This window comes from Argopecten irradians, chromosome 3, assembly GCF_041381155.1.
Source record: "Argopecten irradians isolate NY chromosome 3, Ai_NY, whole genome shotgun sequence".
NCBI lineage: Eukaryota > Metazoa > Mollusca > Bivalvia > Pectinida > Pectinidae > Argopecten > Argopecten irradians.
The window spans coordinates 34,477,201-34,501,905 of NC_091136.1; the positions used below are offsets into that span (position 1 = coordinate 34,477,201).

Here is a 24,705-nt window from a genome sequence, read left to right on the forward strand (position 1 = left end):
GCTGTGTCGCAGTAAACGGTATTGTCTGATTGTCTTACCTTGATCTTAGATCTGATTGGCTGACCAATCAGAATACGGAAAAAGTTCTTCGGACAGTCTGTTTAGATTTGGTTCATCGTCCAGCTCTTCACTCAGAGCTTGGACAAGGAATAAAGAACATCGGATCTAAACAGCTGTCTCATTTATATTTACAGGTAAGCAATCCTTTATTTTTACTATCTTTGATATTTTTAAAAATCATTTATTCGTCATCAGTCATATTAGCTATTTGACATTATATTGTTAAATGATTTATGTTTCATTTTGATTTAAAAGTTATTTAATTTTTCAATGCTGTATATAAATTTTACATTTGTATATTTTACGTACATGTATGTATTCTGTGTCGCAGTCTTTCTAACAAAAGAAACGAATTAACAAATGCGTAAATTTGAATGTTCGGAATCTAAGCAGCATTATTATCTGTTTTACCTATAACTTAACTCTAGGGTAGACCATGTTCTGTAAGAAATCAGTTTACCTTAAAGTTATCAGTATTATCTGTGCGAACCTTTGTGGTTCAGTGACGCGTTACTTTAAATTACAACTTTTGTTAGAGTTATCTCCCTTGTGAGATCTTCCGTAAATAGAATGACTGCTGACATGTGCGAAATACATCTTTGTGTAAATCATGTTCCTCGATTCAATATGAATTTCATCATTGAGGTAACTGTATGTAATATTGATTTATGATTTTTGTCTTTTTAATCTGAAATGTATACTTTTCTCTACTAGTTTAATCTGATCTGAATGAGCGAGTTTTAAACTACAAGTGTCATAAGTTTTTGTGTCAGTTGCTAACGTCAATGATCAGTAAATTTAAGATGTAAATATTTTTATTATAATCTTTGAATAACCATTGATCCATAATGTACATTTTCATTATAAGAGCTTAATATTCGATCTCGGATTTAAGCTCGGTGATTATTGATGATTACTATCTATCTAACGAATTTCGGTCTGACCGGAAATGACCACTACATGCCGGAAGTACAGTATCAAAAGTGAAAGTAGAAGTTGTCAATGTAAACAGAAGATAGTCAAATCTTATTCATGGGTCGTGCTTATTTTATAAATGTTGTGTAAATGAGTTTTCTTCTAATTGTTCTAATGTCTGATATTAATGTGTTGTTTTTAATATCAGTATTGTAAATAATAGATCGCTTGTTCATTTATCTATAGGCTAAATGTACTTCTCATAGCCAAGTGAATAGACTTTACCTTAGCTAATCCCCATTCCCCAAATACAATATGTTTAACGAAAGTCTTCAGTATAGTATATATTTTCTTTATATACAGTAAATTATTTTGATGTACATTGTAGTTCAATTTAATATAATTGTAACTCTTAATTGACAAATAGATATTTCTGTATTGTATATCTAAGTCGATATCAATTGTAGTTTACCTTTTGCACTGAATGATTGTTTATCATATTCATGTAAATCACTCAGAGCTTGGACAAGGAATAAAGAACATCGGATCTAAACAGCTGTCTCATTTATATTTACAGAAAATCTTCAAAAACTATAGAAAAAAAACACTCACATTAACATATACAGGTATTTGACATACATTGATGTTGTATAGCCAGATGTTTATCGGAAAGAATGTCCTAAAATGGTCATATTTGTTGATAGAGCCTTAATCAAAATTAACTTAACAATTCCAGTGGATATCAAATAATGAAAATGTATACAGTTAATCAGACTAAGGAGATCTTTATAGGTTTACACCGTTAGCATTAATTAAATTGGATGTCGTTGTTATCCCTATAAACGATATGTAGTAAGTTATCGATGATTCTGATTTAGATGTGTTTTGTAATTTGTGTAATTTATAAGCTTTTATCATGCTTTGATGAATGTTCTATGATAGCATGATGATGTATTGCATTAAAACAATATCAAAAAGAGCAATAAAGAACAAAAATGTCGCAATCAAATGATTTTATTTTTATTTTTTCAACATTGAACGAAACTAAAATAACGTTAAAACACAAGGAGGTCTTCACAAATACTTAACAAATACAAAATTAGAAAAACATGTTCCATAACATATTAAAAAATATATACTATTTACATATGTAAAATAACACCACTGTGTATATTATATAAGCAATTCATTGTCAATCACCGGGATGTTGACTGATAGTATGTAAAATTACAGATAGAATATGGGAAAGAGCACAACGCACACGTGGTATTCCTCCTAAACATATTTAGATAAAATCAATCATTATAGTTACCATAACAACATGTCTATAGATCTAAAGCACAACAAATCAAATTTCAGAGAGAAAGAAACAATAATGATTGAGATGCCATTAAAAAACAACAAAGATTATATAATGATTAACAATATTATACAGAAATATAAATATATGAAATGAAATGCCGCACGCTCAAATATACGTATGTTAAGATAATATAGTGTCAGTCTTAAACACAATAATTTGGTTGCTGATGTAACATATTTGAAGCATCAAAGTCAAATCTATACTAAGCATAGATATTTATGGCAAATTATGATACACAGTATACTTTACAACTACGTCACATTAACATAGATAATGACTTGTGAGAAAACTTCTTCCTTACGCACGCAATTTAAGATAAGTATTTGTTTCTGGATTTACACTTCTGTAACATTCTAGAGGCCTGTTCATACGATATTTCGCTCTCTACTGTATTATATCTGTCCGGCTCTGTGCTAGGTGTGGCCATTTCATCCTCTTCGTCAAAATCATATCTGGCACCCATTAAACGGTTCACACGGATTTCACTTCTACACGACCGGTCCACTGAATTGTCTACAAACTTAGATCTGACGTCTGCCATATTAGTGTAACCGGCAATTTGTCGAGAGGTTTCGGAGGCTGCTCCTAGATCCGAATCATTCATTTGCAGCCTTTTACCCTTTATGCCTTTTGATTTCATTTTATCATGAACTCTTTGCGTCATTTCATCGTCGTTGATTTGGTTACCTGCCGCTATTTCTCTTTGTACTTCTTCGTCAACTTCAGCCATCCAACGTTCTAGTGATATTTCCTCCTGTGCCCCTCCTATGATGATCTGGGTGAGGGCCTTAGCTCCCCTGAGTGGGACATATTGTCCTCCTGTTAAGTAGGCAATGGCTGTGAAGAAATCTTTGTATGGATTGATAGCGGGCTCACAGCCAACACAGTATAAAGTGATGCCCTTTTCTGCGAGCTGCCTAACTATGGTCATTGGGTCGAGGCCTACTGGGCAACCATTGGGAAAGTGATCACCATTTTGGTCCAGACCATGGGGAGGAGCATCAGACACCAACACACATATCTTGGTCGAATTTTTCCTCCAGGATAGTTTTAGCAAGTCATGAAGAGCGTCAGCTACAGCTTCGGGGCAATCACCCCCTCCCTCAGCCTTACATTTGTCCAAAATAGATTTCATCTTTTTAAGAGAAGACGTGAAATCGTGTCGACGTGTTACATAGGATTTGTCCATCGGGGGATGATCGCGATACTCCACCATGGCCAAATGAACATCACTCTTTTCGCTTGCCACAATTTCTTCCACAATGGCACGGATACTATTTCTAGCTGTGTCTATGTAACTTCCCATACTAGATGTACAGTCCATGGCAAAGGCTAAGTCCAGCACTGAACAGTCATGGTTTGCTAATTCCGGCTGTGAAGGGACATTATCTACTTTCACTTTTGAGTTCTCTGTCTGTCCAGTTATGGCCTTAAACAATTTACCGAAATATTCCATAGTTAACCCAATGTGATACTGTTAAAACAACTGTAGTGAAGCCTGTTTACATCGTGTTGCCACTGTTGTATTTAGACATTACTGGTACATGAACATAAAACTAGTGATCGTAAAAACTGCTAACGTTGCTTGCTTACATGTAATAGCTATAAATAGACATGTTTGTCAAAATTATATTTATACATTACTGATACTTGGATATTAGAGTTACTTCCCTTGACATACATCTCGGTCTGACGAACAATCAGCTTTATTTTTCTTTAAATAATTTATATTTTATGTATACCAAACTATCTGTGCTTATAATGAAGTGATTTCATTGGTCCTCAGAGGTTCGTTATAACCGTGTTTATTGTATTTATGAAATGATCATGTATATTGATATTGTTTCTAAACAGACGTAGCAGTGTGAAATCGCCATCATTCGAGTTAATATTTTGTTTACATCAGTTTCATCGTCAGTTTCATCGCTTTTACTTTGTCTTTCTAAAAATACGCCTTATCCTAAATAATAATTCACAAAATAAAAACTAATGGTTTAAAAAGTGATAATGTGTGAACACAATAATTTTATACAAAAAAAAATGTTTTACTACTAGAATAAAGCCGACAGTGCCTAAAGTAATCAATTGATTTCACAGAAGCGCTAAGAAAATTACATACGTGCAGTGACCATGTTCCAGGAAAGCCAAGTGTAAATTATTCATGGTCTGTCTCGAATTATGTCCTGACTTATTAAAATAAGAATAGCGAAAGGTAGTAAAAGCGATAACTTGCGCTTTGTTGAAATATTCATCAACATGCAACATCAAGTCGACTTATGACAATACAGCACACCAATGGTGTGATACATACACATATGGTTTGTACTATGTTTGGCGCCGCGGTGGCGGAGATGTCCCGACATATCACCAGAAGCCCTTTACTTCTGAGTCAAGAGTTCGAATCCCACGTGGGGTAGTTGCTAGGTACTGACCGCTGATCGGTGATTTTTCACCCGGTTCTCCGATTTTCCTCCACCATAAAACCCTGCAGGTCCTTAAATGACCCTGGTTAATAAGACATAAAGACTAAAAGCAAAGGTTTGTACTATCCATTACTTAAATACAGTAGATACAATCATACGATAATAAAGCCAGGTATCAGTGAATATAAACTACTATTTTATTTTTATTTTTACTTTTAGCAAAAAAATATGTTAAGTTGTTAAATGTTAAACTGAAATAATTTCTTTAAACCTTTAAGTAAATAAACATAGCCTTAATGACCAATTTGACATTGTATAAAGACTAACTGCCTAATAAGACCACTTTTCTATGGTCTAAAACTACCATCCGGCTATAAAAATCATTTTCCTCTTACCTTTGTGTGGTCTTTATAGACCGGTTTGACTATACTATTCCAAGTAAGAAATTTAACTTGAAATAATGTAAATGTATTAATTATCTGAATAAACTTACCTCAAAAGCCGTAACTGGTCGACGCCGATTGTAAAGATTTGAGGCCAAGACACTACTATACTTTTTAATCAGAACGCATCGTAAACTATTGATGGCAGACGTTCTTTTCTTATCAATGATATTTGCTTGTTCCTTTACAGGCGAAAGGCGTTACAGCTGCCAAGTTAAATCATAAATAGATTTCGTTGGAATTGAACTAGGAAATATGTTGCCAAAATGAGTTGGTTTGATTTTTCCTATACAAAGGTGATAACCTGTACAAAATATAACTTATCAGGGGAAGTAACAATGACCAAATGTTTCCTCGTAAGCAAAACCCTGAAAACTGCCATATAGGAAATACCCTATAGCACTTTACTGCTAAACTTGGTGTACAACAGCTGAATGTCGTCAGGTTATAATTACCTATACAACCAGGATGTGTACTTGGTAAGCACAAGATTTATAGTGTCGTCGTGTATATTTTTATCAAGGTTTCCGGCAGTGGAAAGATAACAAAGAATACTTTGTTTGTTCAAAATCAATTTTACTTCTAGAAAACAAAAAGGTTACGACTCATTCCTAAACACAGAAGAAGATCCATTCAAAAAGACAAACATTCATGCTCTAATGAGAGATGCATCACAGGGTTACAACATTGATGCCATAGTTTAAAAAAATGGTACTTTTTACTTGGAGATGTATGGACGTTTAAGGACTGTCTATCAATTTAGAATAAATAGAATTATCAACAAAAACACTTTCAAAACTGATTATGTAATTGCTTCTTCAACTGCCTAGTGTCTGAATCCTTCTTTAAGAAAAATGTTATGATTTTATATATATTACGGATATCCAGTAGCAAAGAATATGGTGAAAGTAACAAAAAAACAAAGATGTTAAAACAAGATAATGAAAACATCCAATACTAATAAAAGACTGACACTTTTGGAAGAGTCTTTCTGCTGCATTGAGGATACCCGTGAGGTTCAGGATTATGAGGTATCACTCGATTTATAAATGAAATCGGGCAGTTTTGAATTCATATGACGAATATTATATGATTAATATGGCGTCTTATATTTGTTTTAAAAATGACAATCATATCCAAATATTTACATAGAACTCAAAAAGTTATCAAAATCAACTTTGCTAAAGGAAACCACAAAGATGCCATGTACACACAATGACTGATACGCAAACCTCCGATAAGGACATGTCTTCCCGTGGTTATTTTTTTATTTTTTTTCGTTAAATGGGTAATTGAAGGTGCAGTCCTAAAACATGCAGACCTTCAGCAAACAATCTTATCGTCTGGTGTGCCGGCTACGTTTTCATCAATCTAGGTAAAATTGTCGATAAAGGACCACGTACCTGTCGAAAAAGGTGAGTAAAATACCCTTCATGTTTTAGCGTAATCAAATTTATAAAAGATATTTTCGGTTTTCGATCTAATCTAAAAAAAAATCTTTCTTTTTTTCTATATGATTTATCCAGACACACATGCAAGGTTTTTGTTCAACCCGCAATACAAATTTCTGTGTTTTTTTTTTAAACTGTTTTGAATTTAACATTTTACAATTCGCCATAAAAGTCTTATTCGCAGAAAACTAACATAATTCAACGTTTTATAATTTCATTTGTACAGGTAAACTATTCAAAAGAAATTATATATGACATTATCTTAATTCACAACTTCCAGACTGTTAGGTATCAGTATTATCTATTTCGGTTATGGTCATATTACTAGCTAGAGCCAAGATCAGGTTTAGGTGGAGTAACCACAAAAAGTTTCTTACTCAGAGTCAGAACATAGCATCAGCTCCGCGTGGGTTTCGAACTCGCAACACAGTACTGACATAGCGTAACGCAGTGACTCTGGTAGATCAGAATTGACACATTGCGACATAGAACCAGTCTGCTGTAGAGTCCCTGTAGAGATACTCTATATGTAGATATTTTCGCGAGTACTTAATTTCGAGATACGCAAGAGTAAACATTTCGCGTCGTGGTTATTTTCGTGATATATATAAATTCTGGTTTTCAGTAATATAATGTATATATTCACAAAAGTTTACGAGGAGTAGAAATTTATGCGGTGAAATTGTTTTCGCGTAAATAGGAAAAAAAACTCGCGTTAATTTCCGCGTTTACATTAAGTAAACATGCAAAAGATTTATCTAACGAGACTCTAGAAAAACTGATATGCAACCTATTCAAGCTTCACGACTTGACTTCTCTGTTGTAATTGGAATGAAGTAAATTACAAAACGCCCACTATGTTATCGGTCATGGTCGTTTTTGGATGTCATTAAGTCATTCTAAAGAATAATTGGTTTTCACAAAAACAATCTTGTAAATTCGTTTTCGTTATCGTTGAGATGTAGGTCGGTTATACAACTACCCGATTGCAGAGCCGTAATTGCGGTTATCTGGAGCTGAATTGGCAACATTTATGGTACTCAATGTTCGCCTGCAAATAGAACTCTTCAAATTTAAATAAAATCAAATGTTAAAATAAACTGTTAAAGGTGCATACCCTAACCAAAACGGCTTTTATTTAATTAAATGTAGGCTAACGTTAAAACAAATTCTTGTAGAATCTTAAAAGTTATTATCTTGCTACGCTTATAACTTCCTGAACAATTTTGAATAGACGAATTAAATATTATTTTCCATAACGCGGGTCGTTTTATGTTTCCAGCCATCGTGCTAATTGCCGCGCAGTAATTGACTATTAAAACGGCACGCTGCAAAGCTGTGATATTAGCCTTCATTGTTAATACAATGTATAGATGTGTATATATAGACGTTTTGATATCAAAAGAGTTATTGGTTTATTTCTGTGTAGGTAGTGTGCCTTTAATAAGTGTTTACTGTTATGTTAATTAGTACTCGTGGTAGCACGAGACATTAAGTAGGAGACAATAAACTCATCAGTTTAGCTGCCATTTACTACACCTAATATATCATTCATGAAATGTATACATTCCCAAGCGAGGAAATAATAAAGTCTATTGGGTACAGAATACTCCAGGGGCGGCTTGATCGTGCCGAGCTGCTGCGAACCAGCCATAGGTCTGTGGGTACTACCAATCCATTCTTAAAACGTTTTTACTAAATAGCCAAGATACTTCCCCTCTGTCTGTGGATCAAAGATCTATCTGTGATAATTAGAATGAATAATAAATAGCCATGTTTATTCGCCAATTTCTTTTACCACACATTCTACATCCCTGTTTCTTTGATGTGGCAGGAAAAGTGACTAAATCATTCATTTTGAATCTCTAATACTTGCCAAAAAACCAGTGCAATGAACAGCATGTACTTTCAGGTAGAGCTCAACTCTCATTTCTATTGTAATAGTCCAATCGAAAGCCAAGAAGTTCACACAAAAAAAACTTTCCTATAGGTGTCATACTAAGACTATGTGGCGCACTGTTAGAAAATGCTGAGGTAGCGTTTTACCGTTGATTACTTACCTGTCGGTGCAACTAAGATCTACGTAAATGCATTTGCTTGAGGCACGCGATTCTGGATTTTTTAATCCACATGTTCATGAAACATTTTCAACAAATATATACGTACATGTACATCATCTATGGATCTCAAAATTTACGACTAAGAGAAAAAAGAAAGAAATATAATTCAGTATATGTGCGGTCATCTCCTTTTGAGAAATATCCACGTGATATCGTATAGTTTAGTTTGCATCACATAAATAGAGATAGTCGTGTGTACTAGTACAGCCAAATATGACATAACCTTTATATCGTGTAGCCTTTCCATTTAGACTTATCACACTGTTCCTCATTACCAGACCGTGTACCTGATGTGATGCTGATTTTGGTAAGGTGATAAAACTTGAAAAGTCTACAAATTGCAACATATGGAGGATGTGTTATGTATGATTGAATATTAACATATCCTTGTTACTACGGTTTGGTTGCGAGACGAGATGAAAATTCTCTCTAGTGTTAATTTGTTGATATGTTCGTGCATTTGTGAATTTCAAACAGTAATGAGCTATATAGGCCGAAGGTTGCCATTTCTTACATTATAGTGCCATCATAATGTAACATACAGTACCATCCGGTCACATTTTAATGATACTGTATGATATAAAATGAGTAACTGACTGAGTGAGTGAGTGATAGTGAGTACTTTCTTTCGTGGTTTGAAAGTTTCAAAATGTTTAGTAGATAGAGAGTATCCATGGCTGGCATTCATGGGACAGATATATCAAATTCTATTGTTTTATTCACACACGGGACATTTCATGTTATACAGGCTTTGACGAAGCAGCCTTCTTATTTATTTCTAAAGCCATGTGTTTTTGTAACAATGCCTTGATCAGAGGATAGAACCCCAAACCTCACTCATAAGAGAAATTGAAAAAAAAAAATAATAAGAAGAATCAAATCCCAAATTTAAACATTCCATACAGATACAGTATTAATATGTTCTTTAAAACATATGAAACTAGGATAATAGTAAAAACATAAACATGACTGATTGAAAGTAATCAGAAAGGTTCGTATAGCATACAATATCCAAATTGAATTTGAAACATGTTTAGAACCAACACGCTTTTGTTCAAAAAAGCAGAACTTTTCATTTTTACATATCATATCATTTCAAGTCGCCGATAGTGTTATAAAACAATGATTACAGCATGTATTTGAATTAAATGGCACACCCTAGCATCACGTAACACTAAAGTATTTTTTTCGGTCACAGGGTGTATAACACACATTGGGTAAACAAGGCCCAGGAATTGCCTGATCGCCTTAGGTCCACTTCTATTATCAAGCTTGACCACGTACAATACGGAAAACTCACGATTTTTTATATAACAAGTCATGCAAGTGTTAATTCACAATTATGAAACAAGATAAAAAAGGTATAATTGGATTAAAGCTATAATACCAGGTACAATGGACACTTTACGTGAGAACGATAGGATACACGAGGCGATAGGCGGCTACACTCGGTGTACCTACAGTCATTGAGTAGTTAGACTCTAGTATAGGTATATAGGTTTGTGTGTACTCGGCCAATAACTATCTACCATAAAACACTTAACACGATTGCTTCCAGGATTTGAGACGATCCATCTCGTCCGATACACAAACAATGGAGTTTATGTGGAAATATTAAAATTGTTTTGGAATATTTAATTAGGTTTTGGAACCTTAAGGTCTCGGAGCATCTTTCTAACGATGGAATTGTATTAAAACGCGTTTAAGAGGACCATGGGATTCGCAAGACACCATCCTTGTAATGTCCAGAACTTTAAACTTCATCATTCTGACGGGAGCCACTTTGTCACACTTCAGGTTTGTATATTGGAAATGTTACATTAATTTGATATATCAGTATATTTTTTGCGTTCAGTAAGTTTAATTTGTCATAATTAGATAAAGATAAAATTAGTCACCCGAAGGCTTGTTTGGCTCCAAGTTGCATGACAAATTCACTAATTTTCAGAAAGTATTACAAAATTAAACATATAAATCGATCTTCCATACCTCCAGCAAATCTTCATTGTTAATTCAGGATTTCATTTCATGGAGACAAATAGTCTAAACTGTCAATTCTTCGTATTATTACATCTAATAAATAATATTTGATCGTTTTCAATTGCTTCACGATGTTATTAGATACACTCAAATGATTTTTTTTTTTTTTTTTTTTGATTTTTTTTTTTTTTTTTTTGCATTTCCATTGTTGGTAACTAAACTTTAGCACTATTTAATTAATAAATTGTGTATAATGTCTTTATAAGTACAATTTAGTATTGTGTTTATAATGAGCTTAACGTTAATCTGTGACTAATAATCGGTGTTAAGGTATGTGAGAAAGTACGGATAGAACGATATGAATTAATATCAAAATTGGGCGCACGCATCATATAAGCATTGCTATTAAGGCCTTGCAGATTATGCTACTTATTTCACACACCTATTCAAAATGCGGTAGATGTAAATGAAAAATAAATTATTACAACGATTTTCTCACAAAGCCCCACGAATTGATATTTTTTGCTTTCGGTTATTGCCATTTTACCTTCTTTCTCTCCAAAATAAAATTGAATCAGCCCCAATCAAAACACAATTTACACTGGGTATTCGTGTCCACCTGTCGATGTATGTGTGCCATAGGCTCCATGTTACAGGTTTCAACAAGATAGTTAAATACAAAATGTAAATAATTACAATAGAATACAAATGTTTGATATAGCCTAGGGTCAGTAATTAGGTACTGTATGTGATATTCAATAGTAGAAAGCGTTTCAACGCACATATCCATGTGTCTGACAAGAATATAGTTCTGTAGCACTTATCTAATTACATTCCTGAGAGTTAGGTATAATTGATATAGCGGTCATTGCAGACTAAAGTGAAACTCTTCAACCTTGCCTTGGAGCTAAAAGACATTCTCCTCTGTATGGCTATGACATTACAATGGCTTCACACTCTATACTGGCACAATTATAATTTGTATAATGGCATAAATGTTCACAGTTACACGATTAACCCATACATTGGCAGTGTTGCCTGTTTTTACCAAGATGTGTACAACGTAAATCCATTAGTAGGGTTGTATATTGGGGAAATTTCGGATATTTTTCTTATTTGAGCTTTAAGAGCACTAGACTTTGCAGTTTAACAGTGTTAGCGTATACGCCAGATAGTATTATTTTTTGCACATTTTATTGATTCAGTTAGCAATTCCGTATTGCAGTGATTACTTTCATATGGTGTAGTAAAGAATTAATATTGTTTTTCTGAGGCTTATGCTGGCCGAGTGGTCCAAGTGTTTACCAATAGCTCCATCCTTTTTGATCATGTTATATCTTCGGGAACTCTGGCTTTAAATTGCCGGTGAAAAGTTAACAAGTTTAAAAAAAAAAAAAAAAAAAACTTTTATGATTGATTTTAACAGGGAAAAAATCTAAATCGAACAAAATAATGCCGACGATGAAATATCTATCCATTTGTAAATGGGGCTATAATGATATCTCAAGCTAAGCTACAGTTTTACTGTGTGGTACATGTGTATTGCAGAAGTGAATTAGCTTTTGTGATCGTGAATTAGCTATCACTTATTTATTAGTAGATCATTAATAATTCCCATACCCACATCTACATACGTACTATATACACCATTTACTACAGGTGCGGCCTACCTACACAATGGAAATCCTTTACCGTCCAGGTACCCTGTGCATTGTTAGTTTGAAATAACAAAAGGAAATCGTTTTGTTTTTATTCAAAACATTAAAGACATATGATGGTTTTAATTCAAAGTCTTACATAGTGTTATAACAATACGCGTGTAACTTAAATGGTGACTGAAATTAATCTGAGCGAATCACTTTCTTTTTAATTAACAGCAATCGCGTTATTGATAATACTTAAAAAGGAAAATTGATGGAAAGTTAACAAAAATTCACTTGTCATAATTGTATAATAGCCATGAACAGTTAAGGTTTGATGTTATTACATACAATGGAAGGAAATATTAAAATTTTGTAGCATTGTCTTATAAAGCGGTTATTTCTGACAACAAATAGTAAAATAAATCACCCTGAAAATGTTACGCTCGTGCCGACTTGGACAAAGTTTTAAAAAAAGACCTTGTTGATTTATGTATAAGGAGTGACACTTTATTTCCATTCAGTATCGATCTATTCGACATATGATAATGGATATTATAACACAACTGAATACCCTAACACAAACCACAACCGAGTGATTGTATCAGTACAATACATCTAGAGTTATGGCATTGTGAAAAAAACATGATAGTGATCATAATAGCCGATAAAAACCAATATCTCGTGACCTTTTATTGTATTATTTACGGTTTTATTGTATTATTTACGGTTAGTACAATTGGAATAGATGTAAAATTGGTATTTGTGTACCCATTTTTATACGTTATAAAGTGTAGACATAAAGAAGGAAATATCCATTCATATTGACCTAAATCGTTCGATGTTTATAGGTGAAGAAAAATAGTAGTAGCCTGGGCTCTATTAAAACTGTCAGATGAAACATATCGTTTTGCTGTCATGTTCTCATGATTATGTTTGAAAAGCATAAGTATATTTTAAAACAATTACTTTTGGTAAAATATTTATGCTATTATCCGAATATTATCTGAATATTGATTTTAATAACTAAGATTATGACCAAATACTGATCTATGTATATGTTGTAACTGAAAATTATGTATACATGTATATGGTGTAGGTAGCAGGGATATTTTTTTAAGTATTATTAAGTATTTGTTATCAATAGATATTGTTTTGTTAACGCAAGGGCTTCAGCAATTCAACTCTAACTCAAGAAAAACATTCGATTAACTGGTTTTTGGAAATGAAAATATCTACACACAATCCTAGTGGCTGGAGGGTCATTGAGCTATGCCTGTGTAATATCATTGATATAATTGCTAGTTGGTGGATTTAATAGTAAAAGACAACAATACAGCCCTAGCGTTTTCTAGACTTGACCCCCGCGTGCCAGGGAAGCATTACTGATACACAATCATATTCTCCTTACTGAAATGTATACATATATATATATTATACATCACATTGAAATCCATCTTTATTGGGGTATTCTTTACTTAGTCACTAAGTCGGGACATTTAACCCCTAACTGTCGTGTCGTTTTGTAATTACTATTTGTAACATACCCTACTGACATGCGAAGTCCCCTTACAATGCCAGGTCGTTTATTATAAACCTTAATTATAAAACCAATCATGCGGGAAATGGTTCTAAAAACGTCGGGGTCAATTTCATCAATGATTTGTCATGATCACCGACTTTAAATAATGGAACCGACCTCTGATAAAATTGACCTAAATATCGATGTATTAGTTCAATAAATCATGCCAGTCTATTTAATATAACCTAGAATTGTTATATAGATTTGACCTTCTACAGATGTTTCTGTGCTAATCTCTCATCTCAGTATTCAATGAAACGTGGTTTTACTTATTTATCAATAAGGTAAGTAATTACATCCAATAAAAGAAGAAATAAAACTCTATCCCATTACTGTACACATTAACAAAGGACGCATAAATTCATACGATACCTCTAACGTATTTCTAATTATATTCAAATAAATACCAATATGTAGCTGCTTTGTAACCTTGCGCTATTCACAATGTCATGTATGATCAACTTAGTAACCTAACATCATTTAGTCATTATCCAGGTATCACATTATCACATCTAATCCACATCCCTTCCAGGTACATTACCATCGTCATCACATACCTTTCTCCAAAGACCTTACAGTACCTCTTAGCCAGTGCAAGCTTTCTTAAAGTTCCAGCAATTACATCTAGCTAAACATTGCCCATCAAATTGATATAATCATTTCATCAATAACTTTCAGTATTTGGTTTCACTAATACATGAACCCTTTTTGTTCTTATTCTATACTATTATATAGTCAGAAATCATTTCGCCGTTTGATTCCGTTAATATATTCAATCATTTAATTATAACTTCTTTTAAATACACCAATAGGAAATACATGTATATCATTATGCTTTAGGATAAAGAACCAGAAACTGGTTTCATCAACGTTCCTAGACTGGCCAACAGTCTCTAGAATATTGTGAAAAAAAATCATTAACTTTGGCTTGATTCATTTGGTCTCTACTACATGTCTGATTCTAGATCTCTAAGTTTCAAACTAAGGGGAGATAATCTAGTAAAGATCTCTGCTGAGAAAGTCTTAACAACTTAGGGTCTGGTGGTTAGTCTTCATCGTTCCTTGATTTTAAAGGATTTTTTTTTCAATTTTCTAATAGGACGATAATAAAAAATATTTTGGAAACTTTCTTGATTTCTTCTTTCCTACCAAAAGTTGTAAGTGTAAAAGAAATACTTTAAGTTGGGGAACATTGAAGATGGACCGGATTACTTGCCTTTGGTTTTATCTCTGCTAGGCTGCAATTATAAATACTATTTTCGAGGCAAAGCTTACCGGGGAGTAGAAAAACTATGACAGGTATCCAAGTCTACATTGAAGACACGGGTGTTCCGGAAGAGTAGGCCTTCTCACTTTTATCGGTGACAGCCATTGCTTCGATTACAATGATATATATATATCTCTAATGTTATATTGTACAGGGAGGACACCTGTACCCATATCTGGCCTGGGCAGTATTCTGGTCCCTTTACCACTTCGCCTGGATAATAGTGGAGATTTACTGGGCAGCCACAGACAATCTAAATGACGCCCTCTTCTTTATATACCTCACCAACCTTGGCTACATCCTATTGGTCAGCTTCACGTGGCTGGACCTGGCCGCTGTGGTATACTTCATCCTGAAAGTGAAGAAAGATGGCGATGTACAAAGTAAGTGCGTTGTATTCCTCGAGTTCTATCATAATCATACAGCATGAATCATATATAGAAAAGGTTTTCTTGCAAATGGCATTCAGAGTTAATATATCGAACGTCATATTTTTGCGTTTGTTTTAAGAAATTGTTTTAAAATGTGTGTGATTGTTTATTCTTAATCATTATGATAAATGCACATACAAAGATTAAAATATATCCTGAAGTATGAATGAATATTACGTTAGAATGTTGACTGTTGAATGGATCCACTCGTGTGTGCGGTCACTTTAGTGTATTCATTTTAATAATAAAATAATTTTGAACCAAAAACAAATATTAATGCATGATACTTTGTCGGTTTCGACTAGCCATAATGGCCTATCGGAGTTGTTTACTTCCTACTGTCACTCTGTCAGTACTGACGGAATGAAAGGAAAGGGGGAGGTAACTCTGATTGAGACTGGCATCATTCATATATGATTTATCAATTATTAAAGGCCATTGCTAATACATCTTACATGCCTTTGTCTTGACAGGGATGCCATTGCTATGGAAGGTTAACTGGGTGATGTACAACATGGCGATGACGATGGCCATCCTAATAGTGGTCATTTACTGGATCTTATTAGCCTCATGTAAGTGTTCACTCCCTAAATAAAAAAAAGTGTTGTAATGGAACATATAAAACATATTAACTTTTTTCATTAAATTGAGTTGTGCGTCCTTAAATGGTCTTGGCTTTAATTGGACGTTAACCCAATCAACGAATTAGCAATTCCTAGTCCCCTTATTACTACGCTGTATTGTCATGTTTCATATTTTTGTTTGTTTCTTTCCTTCTTCAATACAAACGCTGTCCAACATAATTCTTATTATTATTATATATGACTTCAATTTTAGTACTGAAATGTTTTGGGGGGTTTTTCACGTCATATACCAAAGTATCGGTTTGTTTGTAAATCATTGGCCCTTTCATCAGAAGTTTTGTAATATCATATATTATACATATTTGCAAACCACGTTATTCTATTGTGAAATTTGATAATATCATCAAAGCAAATGATGAGATGTTTTTTATCCATCAAGAACAAAGTTCGTCATGAGTAATTACTTCGAAGTGATACCGACTAATGCAACATTTTGTTGGTTTTTTTCTCTCTTCTTTATGAAAATATTTGTAAATTAAAATTCTTGTACAAATATATAATACATTACCCCGTGTTTTATTTCTTTGTAGCTTTCGGTCCCGGCAGCATCAACAAACACCTTATAAATGGTGTCATAGCTTTGTTGTATGTGTCTGTCAATGCCAAACCGTCCAGGATCCTCCATTTTTACCAGCCTCTCATTTTCGCCTTCGTTTACGCCGTCTTCTCTGTGATCTACTACGCTGCGGGAGGAGGGAACGTTTATGAGGTATTAGACTGGAGTAAACCAGGGACTGCCCTCGCCCTCACCCTCCCGCTCGTCTTCATCGCCGTGCCGGTCGTCCATCTCGGCGTGTGTGGTGTCTATTACGCTCGGTTGGAAATATGGCGGAAATGCTGTAATTCATCAGACATTAGTCCCTCTTTAGGCTCAGAGATGAGTCCACACACAGACAATGAAATGACAATGAGCAGAACGAGTGCTAATGCTGACAAGATCTCTACCATATCTAACGGGACAAAGAAAACAGGCGTCGTGTAAGATTTCCATCTCCAACAGAAAATATATATCTGTGTGAATATTTTGAGGGAATGAAAATCCAAATGACGCAGGACTTTGTAGTGTTATGTTTGTAATAAAGGGCTAGTGCAAACCTTCAGAAATCCTTTCCAATTATCTACGTAAAAAACGGTTTTCATGCTCCAGGTTCACTGGTTGCCATATGAATGTTTGTGTTTTGTGATAGTGTATAATGTTATGTATAACTAGAATGTTGCAGATAGTACCTTGTTTGCATCAGTGAATCCGTTGTTCGTTAGAAGTGGTCAGGGGCCAGTTTCCCGAGCAATTCATAACTTTAAGAATTTCCATAGAAAGCATTAGAGAAGTTTTGGAAAATTTCTAAACATAAGACTGTTTCCATAACTGGCTACTGTAAAGCTAGCCAATGGGAAAATTTTAGCAAAGGAATATTCGTGGAACTGGGGCCAGATATCGAAAGTTACGTATATATCAGGAAGGCACAACCAAATTAAGATGTTGGATGTTTAAAATTGGACCATTGTTATTGTGAAATTTTAGAATGCCAGGAATCAGATCAGTTGATTAAGTTGTTCCGATGTATTCTAATAAAAGGGGGATATTGAAATATTTTCTTTTATTTCGATACGTGGGGGATATTGAAATGTTTTCTTTTATTATGATACGTGTGGGATATTGAAACGTTTCGTTTTATTCTGACTGATACAATGGGAATATTGAAACGTTTCGTTTTATTTTGATACATGGGGGAATAGTGAAATGTTTTATTTGATACTGATACATGTGGGGTATCGATATATTTCGTTGTATTCTGATATATGGGGAAATATTGAAACATTTCGTTGTAATCTGATATATGGGGAAATATTGAAATATATCGTTGTATTCTGATATATGGAGCAATATTGATATATTTCGTTTTATTCTGATAAATAAAGAGATATTTTAAAAGCGTTTCTATGAATTTTGATAGGGAATACTAAAGCTGCCAATAGCGTGTCTGTGATAAAGAAATATTAATGCATGTATCATTTTGATGTTAAAAGCAAGAAATATGATTTATTTAAGTCTTATTCAGAATGCTACCTCAATTTGATTTCAAAGGTGTTCGTTATATTGGTTGTGAAGCTGGATTTATGTTAGTCAGTTTACTAAAATATTCCAGACAACATTTTAAATCATAAAATATGAGGTTCATAACAATAGTGTATGTCATGTATATTCTTATTGATGTTGTAAAATTGTGATCATATTAATTACATTCAAATCATGGTTGTTCATATTCTAATAACTGATATTTAAAAAATATTATGAAACCATTAGTGAATGTTTCACTTGCAGAAAAGTGTGTTAAATTGATTATTTACTTTTTTTGCTTTTATCGAGATTTTTGGCTATATTTTAGAAGAATTAAAATCTTTGTGCTTTGTTTTTTTTATAATCTGCTACTGTATGATACTACGTAGTATGGTAAGAAGTTTTCTGTGCTCTCGCTAGTACGTAGAGGCGTATACATTGAGATAGTTTTGTGTTAAGTTTGAGTGCTTCGAATTCAATACGTTTAGAGAATATCGTAAACCTTATCAAATATAAACTTCAGCTTTAGTTATAACAAAACTCTAAAAGGTCACATTGTGGTCACTATACACATCGAACATTACATTGATAATGCCATCGTTGGAGACTGATGGTTGCTTGCATGACGCTACGCCATAGAAATGTGAGAATTAGACACGAGAATGTCAATAAACCATTATTGGTGTTTTGGGGGCAAAAGATCGTAGTGTTTTTAGCATTTTTTTTTTTTATTTAAGCCCTAAAATGGTCTATTGACACTCTAGCTAGTAGGTCCGAATGTTGAAAACTGTTTCTCATTTCCATATCTCTATGCAATCAAAAGTGGGTCACCGACGCCGGAGAGAGGGTGAGAGAGAGAGAGAGAGGAAGAGAGGTGTTCCTTTTTCTATGCTGTTGATTATGATGCTTTCATTTTGTTCAAATATTATTTCATTCTTTATCAAATTGTTCATATTAGTTATTAAATTCGTTAGCTAGGTAGCAGATGGTGTTGTTATCTTTTGTTGATACCAAGTCATGTGACTTTAAAGTGTGGGACACATTATGTTGTACACTGTTATAGAATATAGCTGCATGAAACAGAAGAAAACATATTTCTAGCATAAAAACAAACAAAAAAATCATTGCAACTTAAAATCATTCAACAAGAGCAAAACATGAACAAAATGTCAATGCAATTTACAGTCATTCAAACGAGAGCAAAACATGAACAAAATGACAATGTAATTAACAGTTATTCAAACACGAGCAAAACATAAACAAAATGCAATGTAATTTACAGTCATTCAAACAAGAGCAAAACATGAACAAAATGACAATATAATTTACAGCCATTCATACAAGAGCAAAACATGAACAAAATGACAATATAATTTACTATCATTCAAATGAGAGCAAAACATGAACAAAATATCAATATAATTTACTGTCATTCAAACGAGAGAAAAACATGAACAAAATATCAATATAATTTACTGTCATTCAAACGAGAGCAAAACATGAACAAAATATCAATATAATTTACTGTCATTCAAACGAGAGCAAAACATGAACAAAATATCAATATAATTTACTGTCATTCAAACGAGAGAAAAACATGAACAAAATATCAATATAATTTACTGTCATTCAAACGAGAGCAAAACATGAACAAAATATCAATATAATTTACAGTCATTCAAACAAGAGCAAACTGAACATCAAAACATTATTTTATATAACAGGTTTTCTTTTGTTTTTTTAACTTTTAGGTTTTTAATCGAAATACAGTATTTTGTAACTTATTAAAAAAAACAAATATGCACATGAACAGATTTGCAACTTAGGCCATTACACCGAAATCAAACATAAAAAACATCACAAGAAACTGAACAGGTGTCCTGTTTCACGAGCATTTAATATTAAATATTCAATGTGAAAACATTACGTACGTTAAAGGATATCTATATTATATATCATATTTATTCAAACTATTCGGAATGTATATTTATAGTAACTGTTTTAAAAAATCCTGAAATCTAATTGTTCTTGATAAACTCTCTAGATATAACTTTACAGTTTAACAATGTCTCAATCTGAAAAATGTCTTGGATTGATTATAAAAGCAATTTAATACTATTTGAACCCTGTATTGTAAAACACTGCATGTGATGTGCTTTTGTATATCGAATGGATCCCCTTTAGTGTAAGGGGAACTCAATGAACCATTCCTCTGATAAAAAAAAAAATTTAAAAAATAGGAAAAAGGAAAAAACTAAAAGAATGTATACAAACATTTAATCTTATGAAATTGAGGACATTTTTTTCAGAAAGCATGTCTGCTGAAACCTTCAGCTACCAACAGAAGAGATAGCCAGCTTAAGGGAGGTAACTCTTTTGTCGCAATGTCGTGTACGAATAGAACTGAAACGGAAAAAAACTAGACAAAGGAACATTGATTTGTGCAGAAAAAACCACCTGTATTATGATTAACGTCGTATAACGACTTAAAATTCATAATTACGACTTCTACTTTGGTGAAATTGATTTAAAACCCATGACACTGGCTATTCTAAAATAGGTAAAAACTTTACAGGAATGACGGCTTTGTAACGATCATTTTAATTAATACTAACGGGTTTTAAATGCAACGAATCATAACTAGTTATGATATATGTGGTTTAGGCTTTTATTCTTTTGTTATCTGTGATTTATCCTAATTTGCAACATACATTCTGAAATTTTATATAATGCGCTAAATTCTATGCGGTAAATATCTGTAACATCTTATAAAACGTTGTGTGTTATTTGATCCACTGAAACTTAAACGTTTCTGATAAAACCCAGTTTGTGACGCTAAGGTTTGATAAATGATTGTAAGAAGTCAAAATATGGGGCAAAGCGTGTTTTTTGTCTGTTTCTTTTTTTACAGTGAGGATAAAAAATAGTGTCAAGTTGTAAATTTAATAAGAGATTTAGATAGTAATTAAATCATCTATGTCTGTGATTTAATGCAATCAGTCCCTTTATCAAGACATAAAAACATTAAATAGAATTACATGTTATTGACGGCCACATTTTTTAAAGATCATGCTAGGCCTACTACTATAGTACCTATCACCATGCATGGCGCATCCTAGTAATCTTTGTCAGACTTGACAAATATTGATATAGGCCTACATGTAATTAGTTTTATAGTTTCCTAAGTTTCGTGTTACAACGTTCTTTGTAATATGAAGAAAATTTGGGCCATTTAATCGAAATCGATATATTACATGATGGATGTGAAGTCAATTGGAAATAGGAATAATTGATCCATAGACACAAGGTGAAGGTTTTTTTATGATTATACGGTCGGTTACACAGTTATGAATCGTATTTAATATAACGAATGACTGGATGAATAATAAGAATGATAAGAAAAAAAGAAAAATGTTGGTTTGCTGAAATCAGTAATTGATTAATGTTTCTATACTGTATAGTATAAAGATGTGTAACATAGTTTTTTTCAGTATAGAAAACACTTATCATTTATTGATTTCTGCAAACCAATATTTTTCATTTTTTCCTTATTATTCGTATTAGCAGATATTTAAATAGTAGTAGTATATTTAAATCTCTGGTATAAGTATGCTATTTGATTTTCCCTTTAGAAAAAAAAACTAATTAAAAGCCATAAATTAATGAAATGACCGAATTAATGATAAATGAATTCTATTTCATGAATAACACATTATATTAGTCTTTGATATACTCAACGATGTATACATTAACATAATTGGTATCAATATTTGTTTATATATTTTTTAATCAAGTTCATAGGGTCAATGACGTAGATGGAACTGAAATAAAATAGAGTAATCTCCCTTGTGGCGAAATCCAAAGTTTACGTCACGTGCGTAAATAACAAATATGGCGCAAGATTGTTTTGGTTTTTCAGCAGCAATGATAATTGAATTTACATGAATTATTTGAAGAAACGACGTTAAAATCAAGAAGAATTATGTCTTGGAAGTTCCCTTGGTCAGAGTTTGTGAAGAAGAGGGCGTGTAGATATCTTCTCCAGCATTATCTTGGCCATTTTCTAAAGGAAAAGTTGACCCTCGAACAGCTGAGTGTTGATTTGTATAATGGAACTGGGAAAATACGACAGCTCGACTTGGACGTTGAGGTGCATGATTGCCTATTTTCTTAATTGTTTGAGAACATATTTTGATAAGATTTTCATGTCTTGTAACGATATAATCGAAAATTCAATTAATTTTGTCAAAATACGCATGATTTTGAACTTTGAAAAATGTAAACAAATGTGTTGAAATGATCCATTTCATACCTTTCTTTGTGTGTAAGGCTTTCATTCGACCCTAGTTATTGCTAGTTGACATTTATGTTATGTTTTTATGATACATTAAAGTTTTATATGACAAAAGACATTGAATATAAACGCTATATTTATTTTATCATTTTTAAGGGGGTGGGGGTTAAAAAGGGTTGTGGACTACAGAGTTCATTTGAGGTTGGTTTATGGTATATGAACACTTTCAAATTCATATGAGATTAATGTGAGGGACTCATTACTGCTATACAAATATATGGAATTCATAATTGTAGTTAAAGAACATAGTTTGTTATCTAAATCTACTGAATTGTTAATTATATGAGCTAATATTCATCAAAGTTAATTGTCAAATTTGGTTTTAAAACTGGTAATTTTCACACCTTTTCTTAACTTAATGATAAAGATAATTAATAAGAATCATTTTGCTCAGTATTTGCTCAGTTAACATCATTGGAAAGCTGAGGCTAGTTTGTGAAGATTAATTATGGTTTCTTCAAACAATGTCATAGTGTATGTACTCCTAAAATAACCTGATTACTATCTGATCTTGATTTCTTCCTAATGTTATATATGTCAAAATGTTGAACTTAGACTGTGAATCACTACTAGTACTGGTACTGTTCACACAGTTTTCCAGCCATGGTAAGTCGTGGACTTGTAAGGCTGATCTATATTTGGTTTCATCCTTAATTCTCTTCTTGTTGTGCAACGAGGTGACAGTTTACATTATGTATGTTATAAAATCACTATTCACATATAAAAGTTTAAAAGGTTTATAATCAGCCTGGACACTTGTCAGTCTATGGAATCTTATTTCAATTAGTCCCTATACAATACAGAATGTCTACCACTGCAGTAATTTTATTATAAATAAACTAGATATTAAACTTTAGGAGAGCATCTGGAAAATGAAAATGAAATTCTCATTCTGATTCACAGGCATTAAATGAGGTGTTGGACAATAGTAATTTACCAGTGGAGATTGTGGATGGATTTATAGAAGAAATAGCTGTGTCTATACCATGGACAGCCCTTATACAGAGCAGTACGGAAATGGAGATCCGAGGACTAGAGCTCACTCTACAGCCCAAACAGAGAAACAACAGTGGTCAGTATCAGTTATTACATAACCAGGGATTCATTAATATATTGTAATTATATAAAATAAGAGGAGAAATTGAAGCAACCAGATCTGGGCTTGAACACATGATCTCTGAACACTAGCTGGATGCTTTAGTGACTAAGCAGTTAAAGATACTATACCTGATCGTTAGTGATCGACCCAGTCCCATTACACTATACATGCCTACCTCCTTTCTCCAAGTCTTCGCTGTTGAAGACACATATCACAAGTTTTCATTTCCCCTCGCTAAGCATACTCTCAATTAATACTTAAAACACACAGGGGTTGGCAAACTCACAAAATTGGTATTTGGAAAGGAAAAAAATTAGTGGTCGGACAATAAAGGATTTGAACTTGTGAACTTGCAAACACTATAGTCAGATTTTATGCTCTACTGATCTATGATCATGACTGAGCTTCCTTGTCACCCATGATCAACACAGTCCAATTCTAATTCTGCTATTATAGTACAATAAACATGTAATGTATGTAAAATATACATATTTTTTTATTATACAAAGTAGCATAAATACCAAATAATGATTTAGGTTTTTTTTTGTGAAACCGAAATGTTATTTTGTAGAAAACTCTTGATATAAAAATATCTTTATTAGAAACCCAGAAAATGAGGAAAAAATAACTCCATTTTACTGTATTAAAATAGAGATTTGAATATTTCATGAATACTATCACATGTATCAGTCATGATCATTTATATAATTAATACATGTGTAAAGGGATTAGATAGCACAAAGCAAAGTTCATAAACTACATATGCGTTGTATGTACTTTTCAAGTAACAGAAAATATACAAAACACACCAGATATATCATGAAAAAACACAAAATGAGATTATGAAAAGAAATTGAAGACATCATCAGATATA

General features: G+C 32.9%; 3 protein-coding genes across 3 annotated transcripts in view; 2 read left to right on the forward strand and 1 right to left on the reverse strand.

Moving 5' to 3' along the window:
• Positions 1-1,979: 1,979 nt before the first annotated feature.
• Positions 1,980-3,945, reverse strand: LOC138318340 (uncharacterized). The gene has a single exon (XM_069260622.1). It carries the CDS (start codon positions 3,792-3,794, stop codon positions 2,649-2,651), a length of 1,146 nt encoding a protein of 381 aa, XP_069116723.1. The 5' UTR covers positions 3,795-3,945; the 3' UTR covers positions 1,980-2,648.
• Positions 3,946-6,214: 2,269 nt separating this feature from the next.
• On the forward strand, positions 6,215-19,359 carry LOC138318341 (protein rolling stone-like). Its single transcript, XM_069260623.1, has 5 exons — positions 6,215-6,619; positions 10,418-10,572; positions 15,399-15,627; positions 16,149-16,247; positions 16,850-19,359. The coding sequence occupies exons 2-5, from the start codon at positions 10,489-10,491 to the stop codon at positions 17,299-17,301; spliced, it is 864 nt and encodes a 287-aa protein (XP_069116724.1). The 5' UTR covers positions 6,215-6,619; positions 10,418-10,488; the 3' UTR covers positions 17,302-19,359.
• Positions 19,360-22,262: 2,903 nt separating this feature from the next.
• Positions 22,263-24,705, forward strand: part of LOC138319644 (autophagy-related protein 2 homolog B-like) — a 65,764-nt gene continuing 63,321 nt past the window's right edge. The window contains 2 exon segments of the mRNA XM_069262793.1: positions 22,263-22,528; positions 23,636-23,804. Of these exon segments, the coding sequence (XP_069118894.1) occupies positions 22,361-22,528; positions 23,636-23,804 (337 nt within the window). The 5' untranslated portion in view covers positions 22,263-22,360.